The 24,673-nt window shown below is 55.1% G+C and overlaps 1 protein-coding gene across 2 annotated transcripts; it reads left to right on the top strand.

The window, feature by feature from the left end:
* Nucleotides 1-6,208: 6,208 nt before the first annotated feature.
* Nucleotides 6,209-23,729, top strand: SLC22A8 (solute carrier family 22 member 8). 2 transcript variants are annotated; one of them, XM_004770242.3, is made up of 11 exons: nucleotides 6,209-6,370; nucleotides 7,082-7,447; nucleotides 16,823-16,926; nucleotides 17,479-17,633; nucleotides 18,304-18,472; nucleotides 20,455-20,578; nucleotides 20,772-20,887; nucleotides 21,820-22,034; nucleotides 22,740-22,848; nucleotides 22,993-23,196; nucleotides 23,285-23,729. In XM_004770242.3, the coding sequence occupies exons 2-11, from the start codon at nucleotides 7,112-7,114 to the stop codon at nucleotides 23,382-23,384; spliced, it is 1,632 nt and encodes a 543-aa protein (XP_004770299.1). In that variant the 5' UTR covers nucleotides 6,209-6,370; nucleotides 7,082-7,111; the 3' UTR covers nucleotides 23,385-23,729. The 2 variants fall into 2 exon arrangements, with proteins under 2 accessions (XP_004770299.1, XP_004770300.1); XM_004770243.3 differs by lacking the exons at nucleotides 6,209-6,370; nucleotides 7,082-7,447 and adding an exon at nucleotides 8,038-8,141.
* Nucleotides 23,730-24,673: the final 944 nt, after the last annotated feature.

The raw sequence follows: 24,673 nt of genomic DNA, 5'->3' as shown, positions 1-24,673 counted from the left end.
AGAAAGCGGCAGGCCCAGCACTCAACCCCTCCAATCCCTTTGGATTCTGATTCCGTTCTCCTACTTAGATATCGTAAATCTCAGCGTCGAGTTCTCCACGAGTCTGAGAAACTTACCCAGCTGCATTTCGTCAATAGCACTGGTGACACTACCCTACCGACCCCGGGGTAGGCCACCACGGCCCCCGTACCCCAGGCAGACAGCCGTCTATGGTCCCACGCCCTGTACAATCAGCAGATACAAGGCACCTGACTGGAAACCACAGGACTGTTTTCCCCGCACCCCAGTACAGCCTCCAGCTCCAGGCTGCCTCCCCTGTCCAGGCGGCTACATGTCTGCTTGTTGGCCTCTCTGACCAACACACCGGTCCCCAAGACCCCTCCCGTTATGGGCAGGAGCCCTTGCCCACACCATGGTGAAGATTCATCCCCCCAGGGGGAGACTGGAAGCCCAGGGACCAAGAGTAGGCAGTGGCTTTGGGATTTCTCAGGCTCTGAACATCCCCCCCCACCCTTGCATCTGTGGCTTCTTCTCTCCCGCACTGGCTGCTCCGGGAGCCTCAGCCCATCTTTTTCCCTCAGCGTCTCTGCCAAGTACAGGCAGGTCAACGGCGGAGCAGGCCTGTGGCAGGAAACAAGGCAAGTGGAAAAATGCGCTGTGCTGCTGGGGAGGGGGGGTTGTGAGATGGGCTCCAAGCTCCCAGGGCCACCCACCCGCCAGGACCCAGGGCCACCCACCCCCCCCCACACACACACACAGGATTCAGACCTACGACCTCACAGGACCACGCACACCTGGCCTTCTCCTAGCCCCATAACATTAGAACTAGTATCCATCTGCCCATTTTGCAAGTGAAGGCACTAGGGCCAGGCGGATGGGGTCCAGGGCTGAGAACCGCCCCGCAGACACTGCTTCCTGAAAAGAGATGGCCGTTGGGGGGGGGGGTGCTTGTGGACAGAGCGGAACCTGCTGTGCTTGAACTCAGCGAGCTCCTACCATAAGCGCACTCTGGCAGCGAACAGGTCAGAGCCAGGCCCTCCTGCCCTCACGGCCTCCTGGTTGGGGGGCAGGAGAGGCAGACGCAAGCGACCACGCAGTTCCGGGCAGTGACGCATGGAGCCTGTTAGAGAAGGTGTTCCTAGAGCTGGGGGCCCTTCTCGACCATCCTGGAAGGCCTCTGTGAGGAGGGGACATCTGAGAGCAGAGGAAGAGCTGGCCTTGGGAACAGCGAGTGTAAAGATGATGAAAGAACATGAACACAGCGTGGAGCCAAAGCCGCCCACCCCCGTCATGGCTGCCTGCAGACAGGGAACCACCGCTCTGATACGAGGCCTTGGTGGGGAAGCACGTGGGACAGTGTCCTCAGGGTGCCTGGCCCCTGGCACGGGCTCCACAGACACCTGTCCCCTCCGCTCTCCTTCCAGCGCTCTGTGGCCCTCCCAGGCCACGCTCTGTGTCTTTTGCACTTCTCGCGTCCTCCGCACGTTTCTGCGCCAGACCCAGCGCCAAGCAGGTGCTCGATACGTGTTTGCCGGATGAACCAACACCCGACGGCCCTTCTCACCAAACCCTGAGGTCCAGCAGGGAGCACATGTGAGGACAGCCCCCGAGGAAATCCTACCTTGTTCTACAAGGAATCACTGGATGGAGTCTGTGACTCTGAGAGGTGGTAGAGGCAGAAAAGACAAAGGGATTCCAGAAGGTGGGAGGAGGGGTCGCCTACACAATTGGAAAATTTCACAAAGTCCAGATTTCAAGCTATTTTTAAAATATCTGAAGCTCTGGCAACCCCAAGCCTGCCTATTCCCATGGCAACACCAGCTGGTGCTGAGCACCGCTGCCCCCTTGAGACTGGACATGCGCTCTGCACCTTCGGGTGCACGGGGCCACTCGCCGTGGCCCACACCTAGCCCACCCTGCTCATCCACATCACCTGGCCCCGTGGGCATCTGCGTCGGCCAGCTCTGGTTTAAGGCATTTCACGAGCAGAAAGCAGTGCTGGGGACATGGGGACTGAGACGTCTGCTGAATCAGCCTGTAATCAGGGGTTCCCCTCCCTCAGGTTCTTAGAGCAGTCGTCCAGTGTGGAGGTTTCCAGATCCGCAGAAATCCGTGCTCTGTGCTGGGTTCAACGGGCAGGTGGGCTCCGGAACTCCTTGGCCACGCCCTGGAGGTGAGAGATACAGTTCCTGATAGGCACCAGCAGGGAGCGCCACTGCTGGCCTGCCCTGGGCTGGGGGCTCTGGGCGCAGAGTCCCTCCACCATCCTGGCAGCTGTGTCCCTGACCTTTCCTACTTGGGGTAACAGCTGAGGCCCAGCCTGCCTGGCAACATGACGGGCTCGGCTGTGACTGGCTGGGCCAGGATATACTCCAGGTGCCCAAGGACAGCCTCAGGAGCCCCCACCTTCCCCCTGCCTCCTGGAAGCCCCTCCAACCTGCGACCCCCAGGGCCAAAGGGCACCCCTGCCAGGCTCCCTTCTCCTAGCAACCACTTCCCTCCCTCCTCTTCTTCTGGGACCGCTCAGGCTTCCCGAAGCCCCCCTTCCCTTGGGACTGACCCTCAAATTCAGGGTTTTATATACTGCGTGCTTGGCACTGTGTTCAGGGTTTTATATACTTTATTTAAAATCCCCACAATCCTATAAGGTAAGAATTAATCCCCATTTTACAGGTGGGAAAACTAAAGCTTAACCAGGTGACACAACCCCCCAAGGCCACGGAACTAGCAAGATTCCAATTCAAGCATGTAAGACCCCTCTTTCCTGAATGGCCTTGCTCCTAGTGAAGGAAATTTTAGAATAAATGGAGGGGAAGGAGGGATTGGTTAGGGTTTGAGGGCAGAGGACAATCCTTTGTTCAGGTCCATACCGGACACCTAGTCTGTTAAGAGCCACCCAAGGACAGGGACTGAATCTGGGGCATGTAAGCCAGTGATGAAGCCTTAAGAGTAGCTCTTGGCCCTTGAGAATTTAGTGAACATCTCTCCATCCCTGCCTAGGGCCACAGTCTGAGCAGCGAGACAGGCCCCAAACATGCTGCAGCTTCTGACTTCTTGAACCCATGATGGGTTCAAGAACCCATGAGGGGCCAGGAGGCCCCCTCACCTAAAAGGCTCGAATGACCCACCCAACCGGATGGGAACTTTATGAGGGCCAAGAGGCCCAGACTCCACACAGTGAATTTAGGCACCACTGAACATGACTCCATTGGTGACCCACAAGCCTCAAGATCTTCCCCACCTCCGCCTGCACAGGACAGAGAAGCCAAGAGAATCATCCACCCCTCTGAGACGATCACAGCTCTGTCCCAGCCCCTGGAACCAAGGCCACCACTGAGGTGGGGAAAAGGCTTCTGTCCACGCTGCTTATCCAACTCACCTCCCATTTCCCCAAACATGCCTGCACTCATACCCCTGGGTCTGCTGGTGTCTCCCTGATTCTACCTCCCCATTGTCCAAACCCAGTGTAAAAACCACCACCTTCTCCAGACAATCCACGGTAATCCAATCCATCAAACCTAATCACTCTTTCCCTCTCTGGAAAGGACTAGAACCCCATGGACCTCTCCTGTGGCATTGAGGCCAATCCCCTGCATGCTGTCATTGTTTCTGGGCTGCTGTTTTCTCTGACAGCAAACAGGAGGGTAGAGCAGGCACCTATCTCCTAGCATGGGGCCTCATACATACACAGCATAAAGTACATTGGAAGGTTGGAGGGGTGGGTGGACAGACAGATGGAGGGACAGATGGACAGACGGACAGACGGATGGATGGTGAGATGAACAAACAAATGAACAGGTGAGTGGGTAAGAGTAGATGGCCCCCAGAAAGTTCACTGTGGTCCCCATAATTGGCCAGAACACCTAGACTCCCCACTATTCCCCGCAGAGTAAGATTTCCCTGTTTTCACTTGTCATGGCGTGTCCTCTGCTTCCCTGAACTGAAGATTTAGAAAGACGGCGGCACCATGCGGAGAAGTACGCTGAACCTTCGCTGAACCTTGGTCTCTGTGCGTGTAAGGTGAGGACGTTGGACTTGAACTTGAGGACTCTTTGGGCCCCTCCAGCTGAAGACACATGCCTGTGCTGGGACCCAGCAGGGACGGGGGCCACTGACTGAGCCCCGTGCGGCTCAAAGGACAGCGGGATGGGTTCCGACTAGAGACGAAGGGGTGAAAGGGAGAGGGAAGGAAGGAGGAAGAAAACCGCATTTCCACATCCCAAGCTAAAAATGCATTTAGCATGTGAGATTTCCCAGATGCATCATTTCTTTAAAGAAAAAAAAAAGTTAATTTCAACCTATTCGATTTAGTATCACAGCAAGGCCAGAGTGAGTGAAGGATCCTGTAATGTAACTGGAGCGGCTTCGGGCAGAGCCGGCCGGGGTCCGAAGATGCCAAAGGAAAGGGTGAGCCGGGGCAGGCGCGGGGGATGGAGGGGCCGCTTTCTCTCCGCCTTCCCTCCTCTCACCGCTGCCTTATGCATTGATCCTACAAACCCAATATACTATCTGAATAAAAGATTTCTGGAGAGGTTGTGTAAGCCACTTAACTAATGAGGAGCAATGAGAGGCCCAGAGGGAGGTGACTTGCCCAAGGTCACCCAGCAGGTTCATGACGCAGTCCCTGGGGGCCTAAGAGAATGCCTCAGTCCAGATACGTGAATCCAGGCACGTTCCCTGGGGGCTTGGGCCGCCCCCCCACCCCCGCAGCTGGGCTTGCACATCTGTACTCTGGCTCACCTCCAGCAGCCTCCACGGGAAGTCACCAGGCTCCTTTAGACAACATTCCGCTAGGACAGGAACAGACGGATAACGCAGGCCCAATTAGGCACCAGCAAATCTCACGGGGGGGTGGGGGGCCGAACGCCTGGAACAGGGGGGCTCGAGCAGCGGCTCAGCTCTCTGCAAGCTTCGCAGTCGAAAACCTTCCTAAAACAACCCCTTGGCTGCTTCGGAGCATAATTGAATCTTCCTTTGATGACTCCGGATCTCGCCCTGCCTCAGGCCACTCTGAAAACATCAATTACTGCTGAGTCCAGGTGGGGAGCAGAGCCCCAGCGGCTGACCCCACCCCGGAGGGGGCGGTGGTGAGGGGCTAGGAGAGACTTCAGGGGCTGAGGCCAGCCTGAGCCAGGGAGCTGGGTGTTGCCTGGGTGGAGAAGGGGACCGAGTCCTCCCCAGCCAAGAAGGGGAGCCCTAGGTGGGCCCCCCAACCCCCCAGAGCAGATAGGACGGGGCTGCTCCCCAAAGTCCCTGCAGGTAGAACCAGAGGGCAAAAGCACGCAGGAGGGACACTGAAAGTCAGCCAAGGTGATGCTTCTGAGAGAGCCCACGGACTCTGCAGATGTTGGGTCCACACTGTCCCTGTCCTCCCCGGCTGGGAGACCGTGAGCAAGTTACTTAACCTCTCTGTTTCTTAGTCTCCTAATTTACAATGCTTGGAGTAGTAATGAGGCCATGAGGTTACCTGAGCCTCCTGCTGGCTGCAGAAGAATGAGGGTCAGACCACAGTCCCTGAGGAAGAAAGGTCTAGAAGAACATACATCAGAAAGCACACGGGGTTGGCTCTCAGGTGAGGCTGGGTATTTTGTTTTGTTTGGCCTATTTGTGTTCCCCATGTTTTATGCAAGAAAAACATTATTAGAGAGTTAAAATAATTCAGAGAAAAGAACAAAACACCAGGGACCACGATTTGTCCCCAAAGGGACACAGCTGATCAGAAGAGAAGCTGTTCCCCTGAGCCTGGGACCCAGGCAAGGGAGCCCTGGCTGCCAAGGAGCCCAGCAAATCACAGCTGGAGCCCTCAGGGACAGACAGCCGTGCCACTTTCTGCTGGACCCGCCTCACCATTTCCCAGGGGACAAGTCTCCAGGCCCGTTCTCGGGAGGCACCAGGCAGGGGAAGTGATGCCCGGCAGAATGTCTTCTGCCCACACACACAACACCCCTCTCAGAGCTATCCCACAGACCCTCTGCACAGAGATGACCCAGGGCCCTCAGGACTCAGACCAGACCCCACCCAGACTATCCTCAGACCAGCCTGCCCTAATCACCTGCCCCTCAGTCTGGCCAGCACCCCCTCTGGGCTCAGCCACACCACCGGCCAGCCTTTGCTGAGGCAGCCCTCTGAAGACCGCAGGGCTCGGTGTGTCCACAGCGCCCTCCCATGCCAGCACCATTAATACTCAGAAGAAAGTCAAACATTAGCCTGAGGAACTTATGCCTTATATAAGTCCCCCTGGGGGCAGGCACAAAAACATCTCCTTGGAGCTGAGCTGCCCCAAGTGCAGCAGCTGCTGCCGGACCCTGGGATTCGGCCACATTCCACCGCCGGCCCCAGCGGAAGGAACTGGGCCCCCACCAGCTACCAGGTAAGGAGGAATGGGGACCCCCGCCCAAGTCCAGGCCCATGTAGGCCCCTGAGAAGCCCCCAGGGCTTCTGGCCTGGCTTCCTTTCTGCGACTGGCCGAGCCCCTTACGCCCTCTGGGACCTGCCTGGGACTCCTTCCACTGCCCCAGTCTGGCGGACCCCGGCCCAGAGGACAGCCAAGAGCCAGAAGGCTTGGGGCTTGGGGAGACTTTCACAGCAGGCGACCTGGGCTCTTCCAAGCCTGTGTCCGCTCAGGGTGAGCAGGGACCTCCCCACCTCCCCCCCCACCACCACCATCTGGCCCCTGTTGCCAATGTCCATGGCCAGGGCCCTGGGGTCCCAGCTGTCCTGTGCCACATGTGCACGTGGCCTGTGTGAGCAGCCTCGTGGAGCACAGGTAAACTTACACACCCAGCCACACGCCCAAGCTCCCACAGCTGCACCTTCCACTCCAGCCTCAAGACACACATCACAGCAGACACCCCATGAACACACACACCTGGACACACGCCGCACCTGCGGTCCTGTGCCTGGACACACCGCTGGGTATGTGCTCACGTATCCACGTGTGGACACACACACCTGAGCCCCACATCTGTACATGTTTATATGCATGCTGTTCCGTGTACCTGGCCCACTGTCCCACGGTGCTCCCACACCTGTCCGCATAGGCACACCAAATTCAAGTGCATACTCCCCTCTCCCTCGCCAGGTGCCTTCCTGCAGCTCTTTTTCATCCACCATGGCCTTCTCTGAGCTCATGGACCGAGTGGGCAGCAAAGGTACCTTCCAGTACCTGAACATGGTCTTGCTGGGCCTCCCAGTCCTGGGCCTGGCCAACCACTACCTGCTGCAGATCTTCACAGCGGCTACGCCGCCCCACCACTGTCGCCTGCCCCCCAACACCTCCGCCGGGCCCTGGGGGCTCCCCAAGGGCCTGGATGGGAAGCCTGAGACGTGCCTCCGTTTCATATATCCGCCCAACACCAGCCTGCCCAACAACACCCAGGGGGCCACGGAGCCATGCCTGGACGGCTGGGTCTATGACCTCCACACCATGGACTCCATTGTGACTGAGGTACGCACAGAGGGGGCCCTTCTTCCTCCACTCGCTCGGGGACGGGACAACAGTCTGGGCTCTAGTCTCCCTGGGACTGGGACCAGAGGCCGGGTCGCTGGGCAGGCAGAGAGGAAGGACCTGGGTGCAGATGCCGACGAACCAGAAAGTTCGGTGTCTTCACGTTCAGAGAGTCGCCAGCCCATTTCTAGGACAAACCCAGTGCTGAGCTCTGAGGATACAGAAGTGCACTGTCTTTGCTACCCAGGGTCCTCAGCCCTGCAGGACATCACCCGAGGAAAGGACCCCATAAAGAAATGTAAATTTACAACTTCAGAGTACTTAGGGCTGTGACCTTAGACTAGGGCTGCCTAGGGCTGGACATGGGGGCAGGGAGGGGCGGTGACGTGAGGATGTGGGGGGGCAGTCCTGGGGGGAACAGTTCCCTGAAGAAGTGACCCTCAAGCTGAGCTAATGTCCTTCAAAAGTTCACCAGGCAACAAGGAAAAGGAAGGAAATTGCATCTTGTGTGAAGGTCCCGAGATGGGAGTGTGTGTGGAGGAGGGAGCAGGGCCCAAGGTGACAGGGTTGCCCAGACCTCCCAACCGCCCTCTCCCGCCATGAGTTATGCCTGGGTTCACCTCCCATGCATTCAACCCTTAACTTCTTTCCTGATTCTATGACCTGCCGTCCGGGGAACGACAGAGATACAGAGGTACGTCCGGCCCTCCGCCCTCAGATGAACTGACAGGCTAGTCAGGAGACCGTGGTGCGGGGAGTCGGGGAGAAGAACCAGGAACGGGCATTTTGGGAAGGATCCACAAACCGCCTGGCACATTTTGGTGCTTTGCAGACAGTTGTGATTCTCACCGCGATATCTTGTCGAACGTGATTTTTGCTCCTTCTACAGATCAGAAAGACCAAAACTCAGAGAAGGGAAGTGAGGGTCCAGTATCACACAGCTGGTCGGTCTTCGGGACTGGATTGAAGGCAAACGCTCGCCCCTAAGAGGCACAGAGGGGGGTAGGGGTCCACGGTGCTTGGAAGGAGGAAGGAGGAAGGAGGGAGGAACTGCAGGATTCTAGCGGGATTCCCTGGAGGCTTCCCGGAGGGGGCGTGGCATCTGAGCCCTGAACAGAGAGGCCGCTGTTTTGCCTCATCTGAGAGCTGCACTTCCAACGGTTTGCCCTGCGCCGGTTCTGCACTAAGCGTGCTATAGGTGAGGGCTCCCGGAATCCCAGGCGGCAGCACACGGAGCCTCATCCACAACTTTCCCTGGAATACCTGTGCTTAGGACCTGGCAGAGGTGGGATTTGAACCCAAGACTCTCTAACTTCCTAGTCTGTATAACTGTTTTTCACGTGTTCCGTGAATATTTATTTATACATAAAGCACTTACTACATGCCAGGCCCTGTTCCAAGCACTTGAGAGTTATTAACTTGAGAAATATTCTTCTTTTTTTTTTTTTAAGATTTTTATTTATTTATTTGACAGACAGATCACAAGTAGGCAGAGAGGCAGGCAGAGAGAGAGAGAGGAGGAAGCAAGCAAGCAGAGAGCCCGATACGGGGTTCGATCCCAGGACCCCGGGATCATGACCGGAGCCGAAGGCAGAGGCTTTAACCCACTGAGCCACCCAGGTGCCCAGAGATATTAACACTTCTAGTCTTGTTGACAGCACTGTAAGATAGTTTGTATTATAAGCTCATTTCTCAGATTGGATGGAAAAGACGAAGCCTGGAGGTTAAGGAGCTCCTTCAAGTTCACGCCACGAGCAAAGGGGCAGATTCAGGATCCTAACACGGGCTCCCTTCCCCAGAGCCATGCTCCGAGCTATGACACCCGCTGACTCTAATAACCCTGGGTCATATTATAGTTGCCTTTTCTCCCCTGGGCCAAGCTCAGTGCCTGAAATGCAGCAAACAAACACTTACTAAAAACTATATGCCTACTGCTGAGGACAAAGAGTCACAGTCCACCTGCTCCCTCCTGCCCTCCAGGAACTCAGCTCTAGCAAGAGACAGAGCCACCCCTCGAGGACCCCTGGCCATGCGTGCAACACGCAAGCTTCCTGGGACAGAGATTTCCAGCTGCTTCCCTGTATCCCCAGCAGCTAGAACGGAGCCTGGCCCAGAGGGGGCAGGGGGGCCCAGGAGGGCCAGTTGGAGTCAGCGACACCCCGCTGGGTGTGACCAGGAGAGAGGAAGCAGGCAGGTTGAAGTGGGCAAGCGTGTCCCAGGCCAAAGCAACAGTGTGGGGGGTCAAACGCTTGGTCACAGGAGCAGGATAAGAACAAAGCGGTCAGGATGGCAAGAGACAGGGGAAGGCTAGAGGCGCTAGCTGTGGAGCGTGGAGGCCACCAGACGTGGGGCTGGAGAAGAGGCCGCCCGGCTTAGATGCTAAGGAGAGGGTGTAGCCTCTGTCCCTAGACAGCAGAGAGCCCTCGAAGGGTGTTGAGCAGTAGAGGGGTGTGTTCAGATCACCTTCCCTCTGACGGCAGGACGGAGAGTGTCTGGTGGAGAGTTCTAGTCTAGGAGTAGGAAGACCAGTTCGCAGTTCACCACAAGGATCCAGGGAAATGAGGACCAGTGGAAGGGACAGTGGAAATAGATACCAGAGAGTTTAGGGAGTCAGAATCCATGGGACTTGGGGACACAACGGACATGGAGGTGAGGGGCAGGGAGGGCATCAAAGATGCCTCAATACTATGAAATTTCCAAATGTATGGGCGACTTGCTGTACAGCTGGCCCCCAGGAAATCAGAGAGGAGGAGTGAAAGCCACCATCCCTGTCTGTCCTCTGAAAACACGGAAGCTAGCTGGAGGGACAACAATCAAGCAGGAAGCAGTGACATAACCATCATCGCTACACCTGACTGTGGGCTTTCCCCATGCCTCAGGACCGGCCTTTATTAACCCCTTCAATCTTCACAACAACCCTGAGGCTGGCACCTTAATTGTCCCGTTAGTACAGCAGAGCAAACAAAAGCACAGGCACCACCATCAATGGTGGAGCTGGGACGTGAAGCAGGGCAGGCAATGGGGCTCCTTAAGGCTGCATAACCCCACCCACAGTCGGTCCCTCTGACCGAGTACCCTGTGGCCCCAGTGGGCTGCTGTTCAAGAGCCCCCTCCCTGGCTGGTGGCTTCCTCCTGGACAGGGAATGTAGGTCCTCAACCCATCTTGTTTTTTCCCCCCTTAAGACTTATTTATTTTGAGAGAGAGCATGATTGGGAGGGGCAGAGGGAGAAGGAAAGAGAAACTCAAGCAGACTCTAGGCTGAGCGCAGAGCCCAACGCAGGGTTGGATCTCACAACCCTGAGATGACAACCTGAACAGAAACCAAGACTCAGACGCTTAACCCAGGGCGCCACCTAGGCGCCCCTCCAAACATCTTTTGCATCCCTGCGCCAGGAGCACAGGAAGGGCTCAGCGGATGCTGAACCAAGGCCAAGGCCATGCCTGGCAGAGGCCCTCAGGGGGTCTCGGATCCTGCTGACTGCTGGCAAGTGGCTTCCCCTCCAGGGAGCCTGGCGAAGAACAGAGGTTGCAGGTCTTGTCCTTGGTCAAGCATCCGTTCACGTCTGTGCCAGCCAAGTGCCCAGACACCATTCCAGCCCTTGGGGGGAAGGAGGGGCATCTGCATCCCGACAAACGCAGGGGTTCACCAGTCCTCAGGGTACTGTACCCTCTTCTGGGTCGGCCTGGCTCCCTGACTCAGCAAGGAGTCCCTGCCCAGCTGGGAAAATGTCCGTGGCCAGACCCAGCGATTTGCTGGTTACCAGCACAGTGATTTTTCTGTTGGCCGCTCCATCTGGGGCAAATCCGTCCTCCACCTGCCTGCGGTGGGGCGAGCAGGATTCAGTTCCCCATGGGGCGGGGGTAAAACCGTGGCGGGGCCTTACCTAGAGGTGGGTCTCTGGAGCGGAGGCAGGGTCTGGATGTGCCAGCCCCGGTACGGAAGGTGGTAATAAGGGTGTGTGGCACCTGACTCAGTGACCCTAGTTAGCGGAGGCCAGGGGCCACCCCCCTGACCAACCGCGTGTGCTCGTGATCCAGGGTCAAGCAACAGAGTTCATATCCTGACTCTGCCCTGTACTAGGAATCTCATGAGGCCAGAAGTCTCAGTTTGCTCATCCATAAAACGGAAGAACAGAGCAAGGGTGAGCCCGACAGGAGACCACGCAAGGCCCCTGTGGAGCCTTCAGCTATAATGTCTGTGGCCTCTGTGGCTGTTGCCCTCACTATTATGGCTAATAGAGGTGTCCTGAGATTAGAGGGGATGTCCCCACCAGAAGAGCAGGGGAACCTCCAGGAAAAGGGAAATCAGCTGTCACAGCACTTCCCAGCTCCCCTGAGCAGCTTAGCCACACTCCACGGCTTTCACCGAGCCCTCCCCTCGTGGAAACAGCAAGCCTGAGGGTGGGTCCCCACTCCACTCTCACAGCCCATGACTTGGGGCATCAGCCCCCCTCTCCGCCTCAGTTCCTGCATCTGCATAACAAGATAACAAGGAACTTCCCTCCCAGAGGAGGAGGCGCAGGTGGGGAGGACTGTTGGCCAGGATGGGAGTGAGCACAGGGCAGGGTCCAGCCAGAGTGGAGGGAGTCTCCCTCCCCCGCTGATCCCCTAAGCCTTCCTGGCAGAGGCGACCACACATTCCTTTCTCTGAGTTCCGCAGAGATAAGGTTGGAATTTTTCAGAAAGAGCTTTACCAGGACATTAAGAGGAAACAAAGGCCTTTCTTTCAAGTCTGGCAAGTGTGGGGAGCATGGATTGTGGGCTCTGGGTTCCCTGGAGGGGAGCTGTGGCCCGCAGCTCCCACACGACTGAACCTCGGTCCTGTGGGTGCCCAGCTCAGTCTGGGGGTCCAAGTGGGCCCCTCCGATTCCTCTCTGGGCCTTGAGCTTTCCTGTTCTGTCACCAGTACCTGCCTGTAGGTCTGGCAACACGACGAGGAAAAGGGCATGATGACAAGCTCAAAGGCAGAGAGGAACACACACAGTGTAACCCGACTAAAACCACAGACCACATGTGGCCCAGCCTGTGCATGGAGTCAAAGTCAAAGGAACATAAACCACACACCCTCAACCCCTTTGAGACTAACCGAGCCTTCAGCCTTCTCAAGGGTCTTCTACAGCTAACCACACAGAAGCTTGCCCCAAATGTCTCTAGGTATCTTCCCTCCCCCCCAGAATTCCAGGATGCCTTTAAAAATCTCTTCAGTTCTCTCTATTTCTGGTTCCCTCATGGCCAGACTCTTCCATCCCCAATCCCCTTCCCATCACCACCTACCAAGCCCACAGGTACTTCAAACATGCAGGAACCACACAGTGTATCTGTTTCCTAGAATTTCCATATCAAAGTGCCACAAATAGGGTGGCTTAAAATAACAGAAATCTATTGTCTCACAGCTCTGGAGACCAGAAGTCCAAAATCAAGGTGTAGGGATGCTCTCTCCCAAGGCTCTAGGGAGGATTCCTTTCTTGCATCTTCTAATTTCTGATGATTGTCCGTGAGGCTTGGTGTCCCTTGGCTTATCTAATCTCTGCTTCCATTGTCCAAGACGTCCTCCCTATGTGTCTGTAACTTCTCTTCTTATAAGAACACCAGTCACAGAGGGTTAAGGGCCCAGACCTACCCCAAGACGGCCTCATCTTCACTAATCATATCTGCCACAATGCAATTTTCAAATAAGGTCACATGCTGAGGCACTAGGGGTTAGAACTCCAGACTAACTTTTCACGGGACACCATTCAACCCATAGCAGTTACACGTTCCAGATCCGAGCCCCATGGATTTGTGCTGATCTGCAGGGCAACCCTGGCCACAGTTTTATCATCAACTCCAATGAGTTTTATTAACCATGAAATCTCTGGGAACAACTAAGTGTGCATTTGAAACCCAAGATTTTTTTAATGTCTAACCACAAAGCTCTTGTTCTAAGCTTTAAACCCTCATTTCACCATTCCCTAGTAGACAGTTTGCCATAGACGTTTTTCCAGCCTAATTGTGAAGTTTTTCAGTCCTTCCTGCTGACACGGGATTATACATCCTATGTTTATAGCCTAGACACTCTCCATCCTGACATATGCTCATTGTGGCAAAGCAAAACTCTCCTCCAGGTGGTATCTGGAATGTGGACCATATGACCTCTCATTTCGACATCAGCATATCTTAACCACTAAGGTTCTCCCTCTCTCTGTTCTTCCTGTAGAATGCTCACTCCTTCAATCCCACCTATATTTACTGAGTGCCTACTATGTGCCAGGCACCGTCCTAAGCAAGGGAAGTACAGTTGTGACCAAAACAGACGAAACACTGTACCCTCATCAAGATGACGGTCTTGAGGGAGAAATAAACACACAAAAAGGAACTGTGTGTTATAGCTTATGGTACAAATGCTATCGAGAAAATAAAGTGGGGTGGAGTAATGTAGACTGGGAGTTACGATTTTAAATAGGGTGGTCAAGGAGGCTCTCGTTGAGAAGATGATGTTTGCGCAAAGGTCTGCGAGAGGTGGAGAAGCAAGTCAAGTGGCTCTCTGAAGGGAGAACTTTCCAGGCAGAGAAAATGCCATATGCCAAGACTCTGAGGTGCCTGAGATGTCCGAGGAACAGCAGGAAGACCAACACCAGTGGAGTCTGTGGAGGACGTGTAGTAGCCAATGAGAGCAGAGAGGGAACAGGGATAAGTCTGCTCATCCTGCAGCGATTTATGGGCCATTATAAGGATTCAGGCTTGTTTTAAACATGAGTCAAAGCCCATTCTAGGAATGGTGTTTCCTTACACGGCTCAGCTTTCAAGTAGAAACTGGCTCGTGACCATTATTCTAATGCATACCTCACCGCAAGTAGTGTGGTAGAAACCAAGACGCGGCAATCTAGTCTCAGACCATACAGAAGGGCAACAGCCTTAAACTAATCCAAATGGGCCTGACATTGACCCTCTCAGGATCCAAGCAGAAAGATTTGTTCTTGAGACACTAAATAACATGGAGGTTGGGGGGGAGGGAATCAAGTGTCCATCTACAACTTCTGGTGGGATGTATCAGGATAGACTATGCTGCCATAACGAAAGGGTCAATGATAATTCAATGGCTTGCAGGTCATAGACGTGGTTCTCTTTCTCATGCAAGAGTTCTAAGGTGGGAATTTCAGGTCGATGGGTGACTCTGCCCCATAGGGTCATTCAGGGACCCAGACTAACAACAGTTTTGCCATCTTCAACACATGACTTCCTGAGTCATTCTAGTTGTCACCATTCCCATCAACAGGAAGAGGGGAGACAATCAAGTCCAGACCAATGCTTCTCCCTTAATCAAACGAGGTGGAAGTAATAAGCATTTCTTCCGCTCCATTGCACTGTCAAGAACATGCCCCCACTCAGAGACTGGGTCACCTGAGAAATGTGCTTACTGTGGAAGGGGTGGGGTGTGAATGAAAGTAGCCGGGTGCTAGGTCTTTACTTCAGATTTTCCTAAAGCAGTTTTCCACAGCATGCCACAATGTACCAGAAGTTTCTCCAGGCACCCTCTGGTGTACTCCTCCTCACACCCCTCACTTCCTCCTTCACCCTTTGCCCTCCCACCATGCCACACACATACCCTGAAGCCTCCCTTCTCAACCAGAAGAGCCCATTGGGTTTGCTGGCCATGTTGGGCTGCCTGGAGATAGCTGACCTGGAGTCTTCATCCACCCCATCCCCCTCACTTCCAGCAGAGGAATGTGGACAGGGCTCCCTGGGACGTATGGTTTCTCGCCCACACTGTTTCACTTCCAAAACATTCTTGTGAGGCATTTCTACTGAATAAAATTCTCCACTTCATTACACAAGTAGTTCAGGACGGCTAGACAAAGGGTGCGTGTTGGGGATTAGCAGAGATTAGGCCAGACAGGTAGGCAGAGGCGAGAGCATGAGGGCTTTCTAAATCTGTGTTAACAGAGCTTTCTCCTTACCCAAAGGGCAGGAGGAAGCCAGGGAGTCCTTTAGGCAAGACAGGAACCTGACCTGAGAGGGGTTTTAGGAAGCCATTCAGGTTAGCAGGGGAAGCAAGGACAGGAGGAACTGAAATCGAAGGCTGGGAGACCTGTCCGAAGATCGCCACAGTGATCATCAGCAGGCCTCAGTCTCTTTATCTCTAGAATGGGGATGATGACGGTCGTCATGCCCCATCATGAGGTTGTTGTGGGAACTGAAGAAGTTAAAGCTTGGGAAGTGTTTCCTTACAGCAGTGCCTGGTGCATTGTAAGCCTTCCATAAAAATCGGCCATTATTATTAATCTTGCACTAAGATATTAGTAGAGATAGAAGAATCCAGATTCCAGAAATATTCAAAAGTTAGAAACTGGAGGATGGCATGGGGATGCACTGAAGAAGATGAGGCAAAGGACAGGCTCCCAGTCCGCGAACCGTGGGTGACAAGTCTTATGACTCTGAGGTGACCGTGAGACATCATCGAGGTAGAATTTTCAAGAAGGCAGCTGAACTGACTGTTCTCCGGGCCAGAAGAGAGGTTGGGCTGAAGATACGGGTTGGAGTGAGTCTTCCTCATAAAATAGACACTGAAGCCAGAGGAGCAGGTGATGCTCCACTCAGGAAAATGGATAAAAAGAGAGAAAGCTCCAGAAAGAGTCTTAGGGAATCTTTAAGAGAGAAAGGAGCCCATGGAGGAAGAGGAGTGGTAAATAGGGAGAGAGAGACCAGAGGGAGGGAGAGGTCAACATCAGCAGCATCAGGGCAGGCCAAGCTATAGAAGGTTCCAGTGCGCTTAGTGAAAAAGACCTCACGGCGACTCTGGTGAGCATAGTGACAGTGGAGTGGTGGGGGCGGACTAGAGCAATGAGCAGAAGATGAGGCCAGGCTGAGAGCAAGTTTAGCTTCTCTTCCAAAAGATTCAGCTTTGAAGGGAAGGGGGAACCGAAAGCGAATGTGGACCTGAAGGAGCGATCTCAGAGACACAGACAGATGTGGGACGGAGCCAGGTGTCAGCCACAGAGCCGTGCCCGCATGGAGGAGAGGGAGAGAGCTAGGCTGCAGGCCGGCCCTGACCTTGCAGCACGGGGTGCAGGCGAGTTGGGAGGGGACGAGCGCAGGAGTTGAGAACATACCTGGAAGCGACAGCTAAGCAGACTCTACAAGCCCCTGACGGGCCACATACACTGGAGAGGAACTGTCATTGCACCCCAGGGGTCAGGGACCCAAAGAGCCACAGGCAGACCCAAGGAGCCCCGGGCTGGGCTGAACACAGAGCTGGCGCCTGGGAGGGGGGTCCAGGTTCAGGGAAGTCTGGTGAGGACGCCAGGAGCGGGCCGGCACCGTGGGGCTCCGGCAGAGCTTGGCTGGGAGGGCCGGTCTGGACCGAGCCAGGCTGGCACGACCTTTCTCCTGCGCAGTGGGACTTGGTGTGTGACTCCAGAAGACTGAAAGAGGTGGCCCAGTCTGTCTTCATGGCGGGGATACTGATTGGGGGGATCGTGCTGGGAGACCTGTCGGACAGGTGAGACACGGGGGCCTCTGGAGGGGAGGCGGCACAACCTACGGGGACATCCCACCTCACTCTGACCACCTATGCACTGCCCCCAAAGAGGCAAAGAACTGGGGGAAGCAGGAAGGACCGTCCCTGGTCTGTGGCCTTGGGCATGTCCCAATCCTGCTGGGGTGCAGCCTTCCCTCTGCCCCAAAGCCCTCACAACCGGAGTCTTCCCACCTCCTCAGACCCTGGGAAAGCCTCGAGGTTTTCCGATACGGTATAGAGGCTGTGTGGCCGTGGAGGCGGGTGCATGGACTCTTTGGAAGTGGGAAGTCCCTTGATCTCTGCTCAGGTCACTGAGCTGGGGCGGGGAGGCGATCACTCATTAACTTGAAACTGTAACTGCCAGCCTTCAACAAAATAGCAATTACCAGTCAGGCTCTGTCTAAAGAGGGGATTACATGCCCTGCCCAGCCCTTGGGGAGGTGGGGGGTCCGACCCTTTGCCCTGAGGCCTGCAGAGTCATGTCTCACCTAGCTCACCGGGCTAACTTGGTCCTTCCACTCGTCTGAGCTCCAGGTTTGGCCGGAAGCCCATCCTGACCTGTAGCTACCTGCTGCTGGCGGCCAGCGGTTCCGGCGCAGCCTTCAGCCCCAACCTCTCCATCTACACCATCTTCCGCTTCCTGAGCGGCTGGAGTATCTCGGGCATTGTTCTGAGTACCACCATCTTGAGTAAGCCACAGGGGGAAGGAGCAAGGGAGCAGGAGTCGGGGGACCCCAGCCTGAAGCCAAGGGCCTGGCTCAACGCAGGTTCGCTGTGACCTTGGTCGCCTAAGGTGCTGCCCCTCTCAGGATCTCAGAGGCCCCCTCTGAGCATAAGGACAACATCAATCCACAACGAGGACCCCACCCCACCCCCGGGCCAGACACTCTTGGGGGGATGCCATCCCATTCCGTCCACACACACAAGGAGGCCACACTGTTGTCCTGATTTTACAGATAAGGACATTGAAGCAAAATGAGGGAAGTCGTTTGCCTCTAGAGAGACACTCAAGAGTGTGGGCTTGGAGGTGGGGTGGGGGTGCCTGGCTGGCTCAGCGGATAGAGCATGTGACTCCATTTCAGGGTTGTGAGTTCGAGCCCCATGTTGGGCATAGAGATTACTTAAAAATAATTAAAAAAAAAAAAAAGACTGTGGGCTTGGAAGTCAGAAAGACCTAAGTTTGAGTCCTACCTTCCTGAGCCTTAGTCACAGCATCTATAAAACGGGGGCGATGAAGCCTTAGGATCAAGGTCAGGTCAAGCAGCTGATGGGATGGTGGGCAGGAGCTGGTGCCCCTCCATCCGGAGGTGGCCCAGGGCCCAACACAATCTTAATCTGGTCCTTGGGCTCCTCCTGCAGATGTCGAGTGCGTCTCCATCCAGATGCGGGCCATCATGTCAACTTTAATGGGTTACTTCTATACCTGTGGCCAGTTCATTCTGCCTGGCCTGGCCTATGCCATCCCCCAGTGGCGCTGGCTACAGTTAACCGTGTCCATTCCCTTCTTCGTCTTCTTCCTGTTGTCCTGGTATGTGGCCCTCTCCTCTACCTCTTACCTCTCCCTCCTTAACGCCCGCGGGGGCCAAACAGGGGGAGACCGTGTCTGACTAGGCTGGTGGACTCTCTCCCAGGACACCTCTGTCCCGGATTTGGGAAGGGCAATCCAGGGAGGAGGAATTAATCCACAAAGGTGTGCGGCAGGACCAGGTGTCTGGGGGGCACTCAGTGGACGAAGGGGCCAAGTTGAGAGGCACAGGGTCAGGCTGTGGACAGAATAGAAAGCCAAGGAGCCTCAGCTTCGTGTGGAGGGAGAGAGAATGAACGTGTCTGTGGTGTCGAAAGGCCTGACCGAGCTTCTGTTTGTGACCCAAGGACCGACCCAAGTGGGTGGAGATTAAAGGAGACACATGACTGTGTGGGCAGGAGGAGCCTCAGGAGCAAGTCTGAGAGGCATTTTGAAGGACAAATCCACAGGATTTGGGGACTTCTAGATTTGAGGTAGAAAGGAGAGGAAAGCCCAAACTGGGGAACTGGGAGAATCGAAGTATCTGGAATCAAAGACCCCAAATAGGTCAAGGGCTCACTATCATCACATCGAAGCTAAGGACATGTTGAAAATAGGAAAACTCCAAAGTGTAACTTGTTTTCTGTTTTTTAAGTAGGCTCCATGCTGGGCATGGAGCCCGGTGTGGAGCTTGACCTCAGGATCCTGAGATCAAGATATGAGCTGGGATCCAGGGTCCGATGTTTAACTGACACAGAGTGACACTTTACTGAGCGCTTCCTGTGTGCAAGGCCCTGTTCTAGGAGTCCCCTTAAATCATCCGGATCCTCATGACCTCTCTGTATGAAGGAGGCATCACTGTCCCATTTGACAGATGAGGGAACAGAGGCTCAGAGAAGTAAAGCCATCCCCCAGGGTTACACAAAAAGACATAGAAGAGGGACAGACCTCCATTTGAAAATGAGAGTAGATTCTTATAGAAGGGGATGGACAGGTGCTCCAAGGGTCCAGGGTAGAGCCCGGGAATGTTCACAGCCTGGGATGAGAGAAGACAGGGACCAAAGAGCAGCAGAGTGTCAGCAGGGAACAGTCGAGAGCTCAGGCCCCTTCTCCCTGGGACTTGGGACAAGCCTCACCCACTCTGAGCTCCAAGATCTTCCTAGGCAAAATGAAGATAGTAACGCCTGTCATCCAGGGTCATGGGGGCCTGGTCCACAGGAAGGCTCACTGATGGGGAGCCACTGTTCCTCTTGTTGGGGAGAGGAGGACGGAGTCTGGTCCTTGGTGCCTATGGTGGCCACAGCCACAGCTGACACCCCTCAGACAGGGCTTTTTAAAAATATCATTCCTTCTTCCCCACGCCTCCTTCTCCTCTATTTCTCTTTGCCTAGTGACACTCAGGGTCTGCTCAGGGTGAACCAAGCCCAAAAGTACAGCCTAGAGGTGGGGAATGTGAGGTCGGCTTCCCACTCGCCGATCCCAGGACCTCATGCTGTGCTCCTACTCCAGCAGAATTGGTCCTCTGCCTCAAACCCGTCCTCTAGGCCATAACCCTAACCTGAGCCACCTTCTCAAGCTGCCCCAGGACCGAAGCCCTGCCCCTTCTTCGCCCTGGGAGGTGGCCCAAGAAGGGCTGGGGAGGAGGATATACAGGAACGTCCAGCTGTCTAGCTTTGAACATGCCGTCCATTCCCCAGGATCCACCTGCCTTGGCCCAGGACCAAGGCTCCTAGCTAAGGAAGATACCCAACGATAACAAGTAGCCAGGTAGGGGGCAGAGGAAAGGCTCTTCTGGAAAGGGAAGAAGAGAATGCTAGAATTTGTGCTGGCAGCAGGCAGCCCAGGTGCAAAGCTTGGCCAAGTTTAAATTCCATGAAATCTGCAGTACAACAGCTTGGGTTTCTGGACCTCCTGTCCTGGGCCCTGTTGATGCTGGTGTTCTTCTGGCCCCACCAAAAAGGCTCTGGCGTGGGGGGGAGTCACTGTGACTTGGTTCTGGCACCCAGGTGGATACCAGAGTCTGTACGCTGGGTGGTCCTGTCTGGAAAATTCTCAAAGGCCCTGAAAATACTCCGGTGGATGGCTGCCCTCAATGGCAAGAAGGAAGAAGGAGAAAAACTCAGCGTGGAGGTAGGAGCCAAGAGGGATTACAGTCTGGACCAGGAACCCTCCTCTTGCCTCTGTTTCCCTGATTCCAAGCCAACATCACATCCAATGCCCCAGGAAAAGTCTTCTAGAGACACCAGGCCTGCACCTCCCTCCCTCCTTCCTCTGGCCCAGCAGCCAATCACTAATGGCACCCCTCTCTTTCCTCTGCCCCAAGGATCTCAAATTCAGCATGCAGAAGGAGATCTCCTTGGCCAAGGCCAAGTACAGCATGGCTGACCTCTTCCGGACGCCCAACCTGCGCCGTGTGACCTTCTGTCTTTCTCTGGCCTGGTAACGTACCACACCTCGTTGCTCACACCCGCGCATCTCTGCCAAACAGGAGCGATGAACAAGGCTTCCAGCAGGTTCTCCAAAGGGGAAGGCCTAGGGTACTTGCAAGAGGAGTCAAGAGATCCCCTCCCTGGGCTGCCACAGCCCAGCCCCAACCCTGGAAATAAATCTCCTGTGTCCCAGCCACACACCTAGTCCCGGCCATCAGTGTCTGCTTCCCCGTCAGGTCATGCCCACCCCACCCACAAGGCAAATACTCCAAACCCCTTCCCCACTCACAGCTCCCATCCCTGCTATGTCCATTGCCCCATTCTCTGCCTTTCCACCACCGCCCCCACTGGCCCAGCTCTGCCCTCTGGGACCACACGAAGCAAGGCTGGCCCTCACAGCCTGAAGACAGAAATTACGCTTCTCCGAGTCATCTCTTCTATCTGACATTCTACAGCTCCTGCAAAGCCCTCTCCGTGACCTGGTTCAGAGACCCTCCTTTATCTCCACATGAATAGGGTCCATATGTCCAAGGACTTCAAAAGAGATCCCACGATTGTGAGAGGGAAAGAGGAAGCGTCTGACCCAGGCACACAGCTTGACTCTCACTTCTCCCATTCTAGATGTTCAACTATTACACAACCAAGAGGGACCATTTCCTACCTCCTTTGGTCTCCCAGAGTCTCACCAGTCCTGATATTCTCTAGAGTCAATTATATGAATCTTTGCCACCACACCCTAGACCGTGCTCTTGTCAGACATAACGAATCCATCCCAGCACTGAGCCCTGCACAATCTCAGAGAGCTCTCTGAGCAGCCTGTACCGATCAGCTGCGGTTGGGATAAGAAATGAAACTATTCATCTTCCCGATGACCCCGTGACCAGTGTAGGGAGAGACCCCAGTCTAGTGGCAGGCACCAACCAATCACTCTCTTCCCCTCAGGTTTTCCACTGGTTTTGGCTACTACAGTCTGGCTATGAGTGTGGAAGATTTTGGAGTCAACCTCTACATCCTCCAGCTCATCTTTGGTGGGGTCGACATCCCGGCCAAGTTCATCACCGTCCTCTCCATGAACCATCTGGGCCGACACATCACCCAGGCGGGTGCTCTACTCCTGGCAGGAGGGGCCATCCTGGCTATCATCTTTGTGCCCTCAGGTGAGAAGCCAGGACTAAGCCAGAGCCCTCTGAAAGCAGCCCAACGTGTTTGTGGGCAACACAGGCTGCCGCCGACTGGAAAGTGGGCTGCCTGGGATCCCAATTCTGCTGGCTCTGCCCCTAATTCTCTGTGTTACCTTGAGCAGGTCCCTGAAACTCTCTGGGGCTCACGTTTCTCATCTAGAAAATGACTCATTTGGGCTAGATGATACCAAAGCTCCTTTCCAGATCTGACCCAGCCTGGGCAAAGTATGGTGGTGTCTGGCCAGTGTGAGGGATCGCTCTGGGATGGAGCATGGTCTGCCTGACATCGCTAAGCGGAAGGCGAGCTGGCATGTGAAAACCACGGAGCTCAGCGCTCAGGGGAGACCCCACAAACTACTCCCACCACGACCTTGGAAAAGCCACGTTTATATAGACGTTTGTGTGTTGATACACCCATATCCTCCCAAAGGAACGTGAGCTATTTTAGGACCAGCATATATACAACAAAATATGGGAGAAGGAAATCAGAGCCGGGGAAAACATGGATGCAGCAGGACAGCCCGCAAAGCACTAGAAACAGCAGAGGGGCTCTTACTCAAATTTAAATTAGATCTGAGCTTTCCAACAGTCAAAGCAAAAAGGGAGACAAAGTCTGCCGAGGAGGGAAAGCACTCGGGTGCTTCTGAGGCAAAGACCCGTCACCTTTTCTTCCCTCTGTAGACTTGCCAACGCTGAGGACAGTCCTGGCTGTGTTTGGGAAGGGCTGCCTGTCCAGCTCGTTCAGCTGCCTCTTCCTCTACACGACCGAGCTATACCCCACGGTCATCCGGTAGGTGCTGGGCTTGGGGCTGACCCAGCCAAAGGATATGGGGTCAGGTGGGATTGTGGCATCCTCCCGCCCCTGCCCAGGGGTCCCACAGCTGTCCTTTAAGACCCACACAGGCTGCCAATCCGTGCCCTGGATTCTCCCAAGGCAAACAGGTATGGGCGTAAGCAACATGTGGACCCGTGTGGGAAGCATGTCGGCCCCACTGGTGAAAATCACGGGGGAGTTACAGCCCTTCATCCCCAGTGTTATATTTGGGACCGTCACCCTCCTTGGAGGCAGTGCCGCCTACTTCCTGCCTGAGACCCTCAATCGGCCCTTGCCAGAGACTATCGAAGACGTGGAAAACTGGTCAGTCCCTTGCCTCTGGTCCCACTGGAACTCCTCATTGGGGAAGCAGGTCCCGACCGGCAGCTTTTCCTGAGCTCTCTTTCCCTAGGTCCTGGCAGGCAAAGAAACCAAAGCAGGAACCAGAAGCAGAGAAAGCATCCCAGAAGATCCCTCTGCAGCCTTGTGGACGGGGCCGGGACCCCAGCTGAAGACAGCAGAGCCCTCCTTTCCCTGCCCTTCCGAAACGAATCCTAGCCAGGTCTTCGCCTGCCTCTGGGCTCTGGGGGCACCTTGGGAGGCCCTGAGTAGGTCCATGCTCCAGCCCAAAGGGAACCCTTCCCATTCCCTACCCTTGTCCTCATCCTCCCTCAGCCGAGGCCATGTCATTCTTCTGTCCAGCCCTTCCCCACAGGCCACCTTCCCCCACTGACCCAGCCCCCTTCCCTGAAGTCCCCTCCAGCTCCCTGGCTCAATCTTAAACAAAGACAGCTTCCCTTTCTTGCTCCCCACCCCTTCCTTCGCTGGAAACGTTCAATAAATGGCAATGAACTCAGGCCACCATGCTCAGGAGTGGGGGAAGCAGGGAGAAGGGAGCTGGCCGCCACGCAGACACATGCAATGCATAACCATCCACTGGGACTTATGTGTCACATGCAGGGTTGGGCACACGGGTACAGAGAGGCTGGGCTGATGGGAACCCGTGTGCACGTGTACAAGTGCACAGAGCTGCATATACACCAGGTCTGCTCAGGTTGCAACAATACGCCACAGGCAGACCACATAAACAACAAACATTTCTTTCTTCCAGTTCTAGACACTGGGAAGTTCAAGATCAAGGCGCTAGCAGACTCAGTCTCCGGTGGGAGCCCTCCTCCTGCCGTGCAGACGTCCACCTTCTTATTGTGTCCTCACTTGGCGGGGACAGTGAGAGAGAAGCAAGGTTTCTGCTGTCTCTTCTTCTGAGAACACTAGTCCCACCATGATGCCCTCCCCCATGACCTCATCTATCCCCAGTTACCTTCCGAAGCCCCCACCTCCAATTACCATCACACTGGAGGCTGGAGCATCAACATGCAAATTTGAGCAAGGACCCAATATTGTCCATAGCAAGTCCTGTGCTTGGAAGTACCCTGTGGGCAAGTACGTGTCCCAGCATGCGTGTGAGCAGAGGACAAGACAAGCCCAGAGCCGCTGCAGGCAGAAGCCAGCACTGCTCCAGTCCCCATCCAATCCATCTGCTTGCCCCAGGTCTCTGATCCATGGCCCAGACCCAGGCCCCTGGACAGCTCTGTGTCGTGTGTACATGCGAAAAGCGTAGCCATAACCAAGGGCCACCATTGTCACTCTGTTCCCTGAGTTCCCTCCAATCCCAGCAGGAAGTCAATCCTCCCACTGGGGCTGTGCACCCAGTCCAAAGGAAAGCGCCTTTGGATGTTTTGCCCCTCAGGTCTCCTCCACCCATTCACTCTCTCCTGGCTCATTTCTCAGCATATGTCAA

Source organism: Mustela putorius, unplaced genomic scaffold, assembly GCF_011764305.1.
Source record: "Mustela putorius furo isolate JIRA1106 unplaced genomic scaffold, ASM1176430v1.1 tig00000127_pilon_pilon_pilon, whole genome shotgun sequence".
NCBI lineage: Eukaryota > Metazoa > Chordata > Mammalia > Carnivora > Mustelidae > Mustela > Mustela putorius.
The sequence above is the reverse complement of the archived record's forward strand: the minus strand, read 5'-3'. Positions and strand labels throughout refer to the sequence as shown.

Excerpts from the sequence above, each read along its gene's own strand:
- SLC22A8 (XM_004770242.3), top strand. The coding sequence starts at position 7,112 with ATGGCCTTCTCTGAGCTCATGGACCGAGTGGGCAGCAAAGGTACCTTC. Across the intron at positions 16,927-17,478 it reads CTGGGAGACCTGTCGGACAG|GTTTGGCCGGAAGCCCATCC; the intron begins GTGAGACACGGG and ends TCTGAGCTCCAG. Across the intron at positions 17,634-18,303 it reads TCTGAGTACCACCATCTTGA|ATGTCGAGTGCGTCTCCATC; the intron begins GTAAGCCACAGG and ends CTCCTCCTGCAG.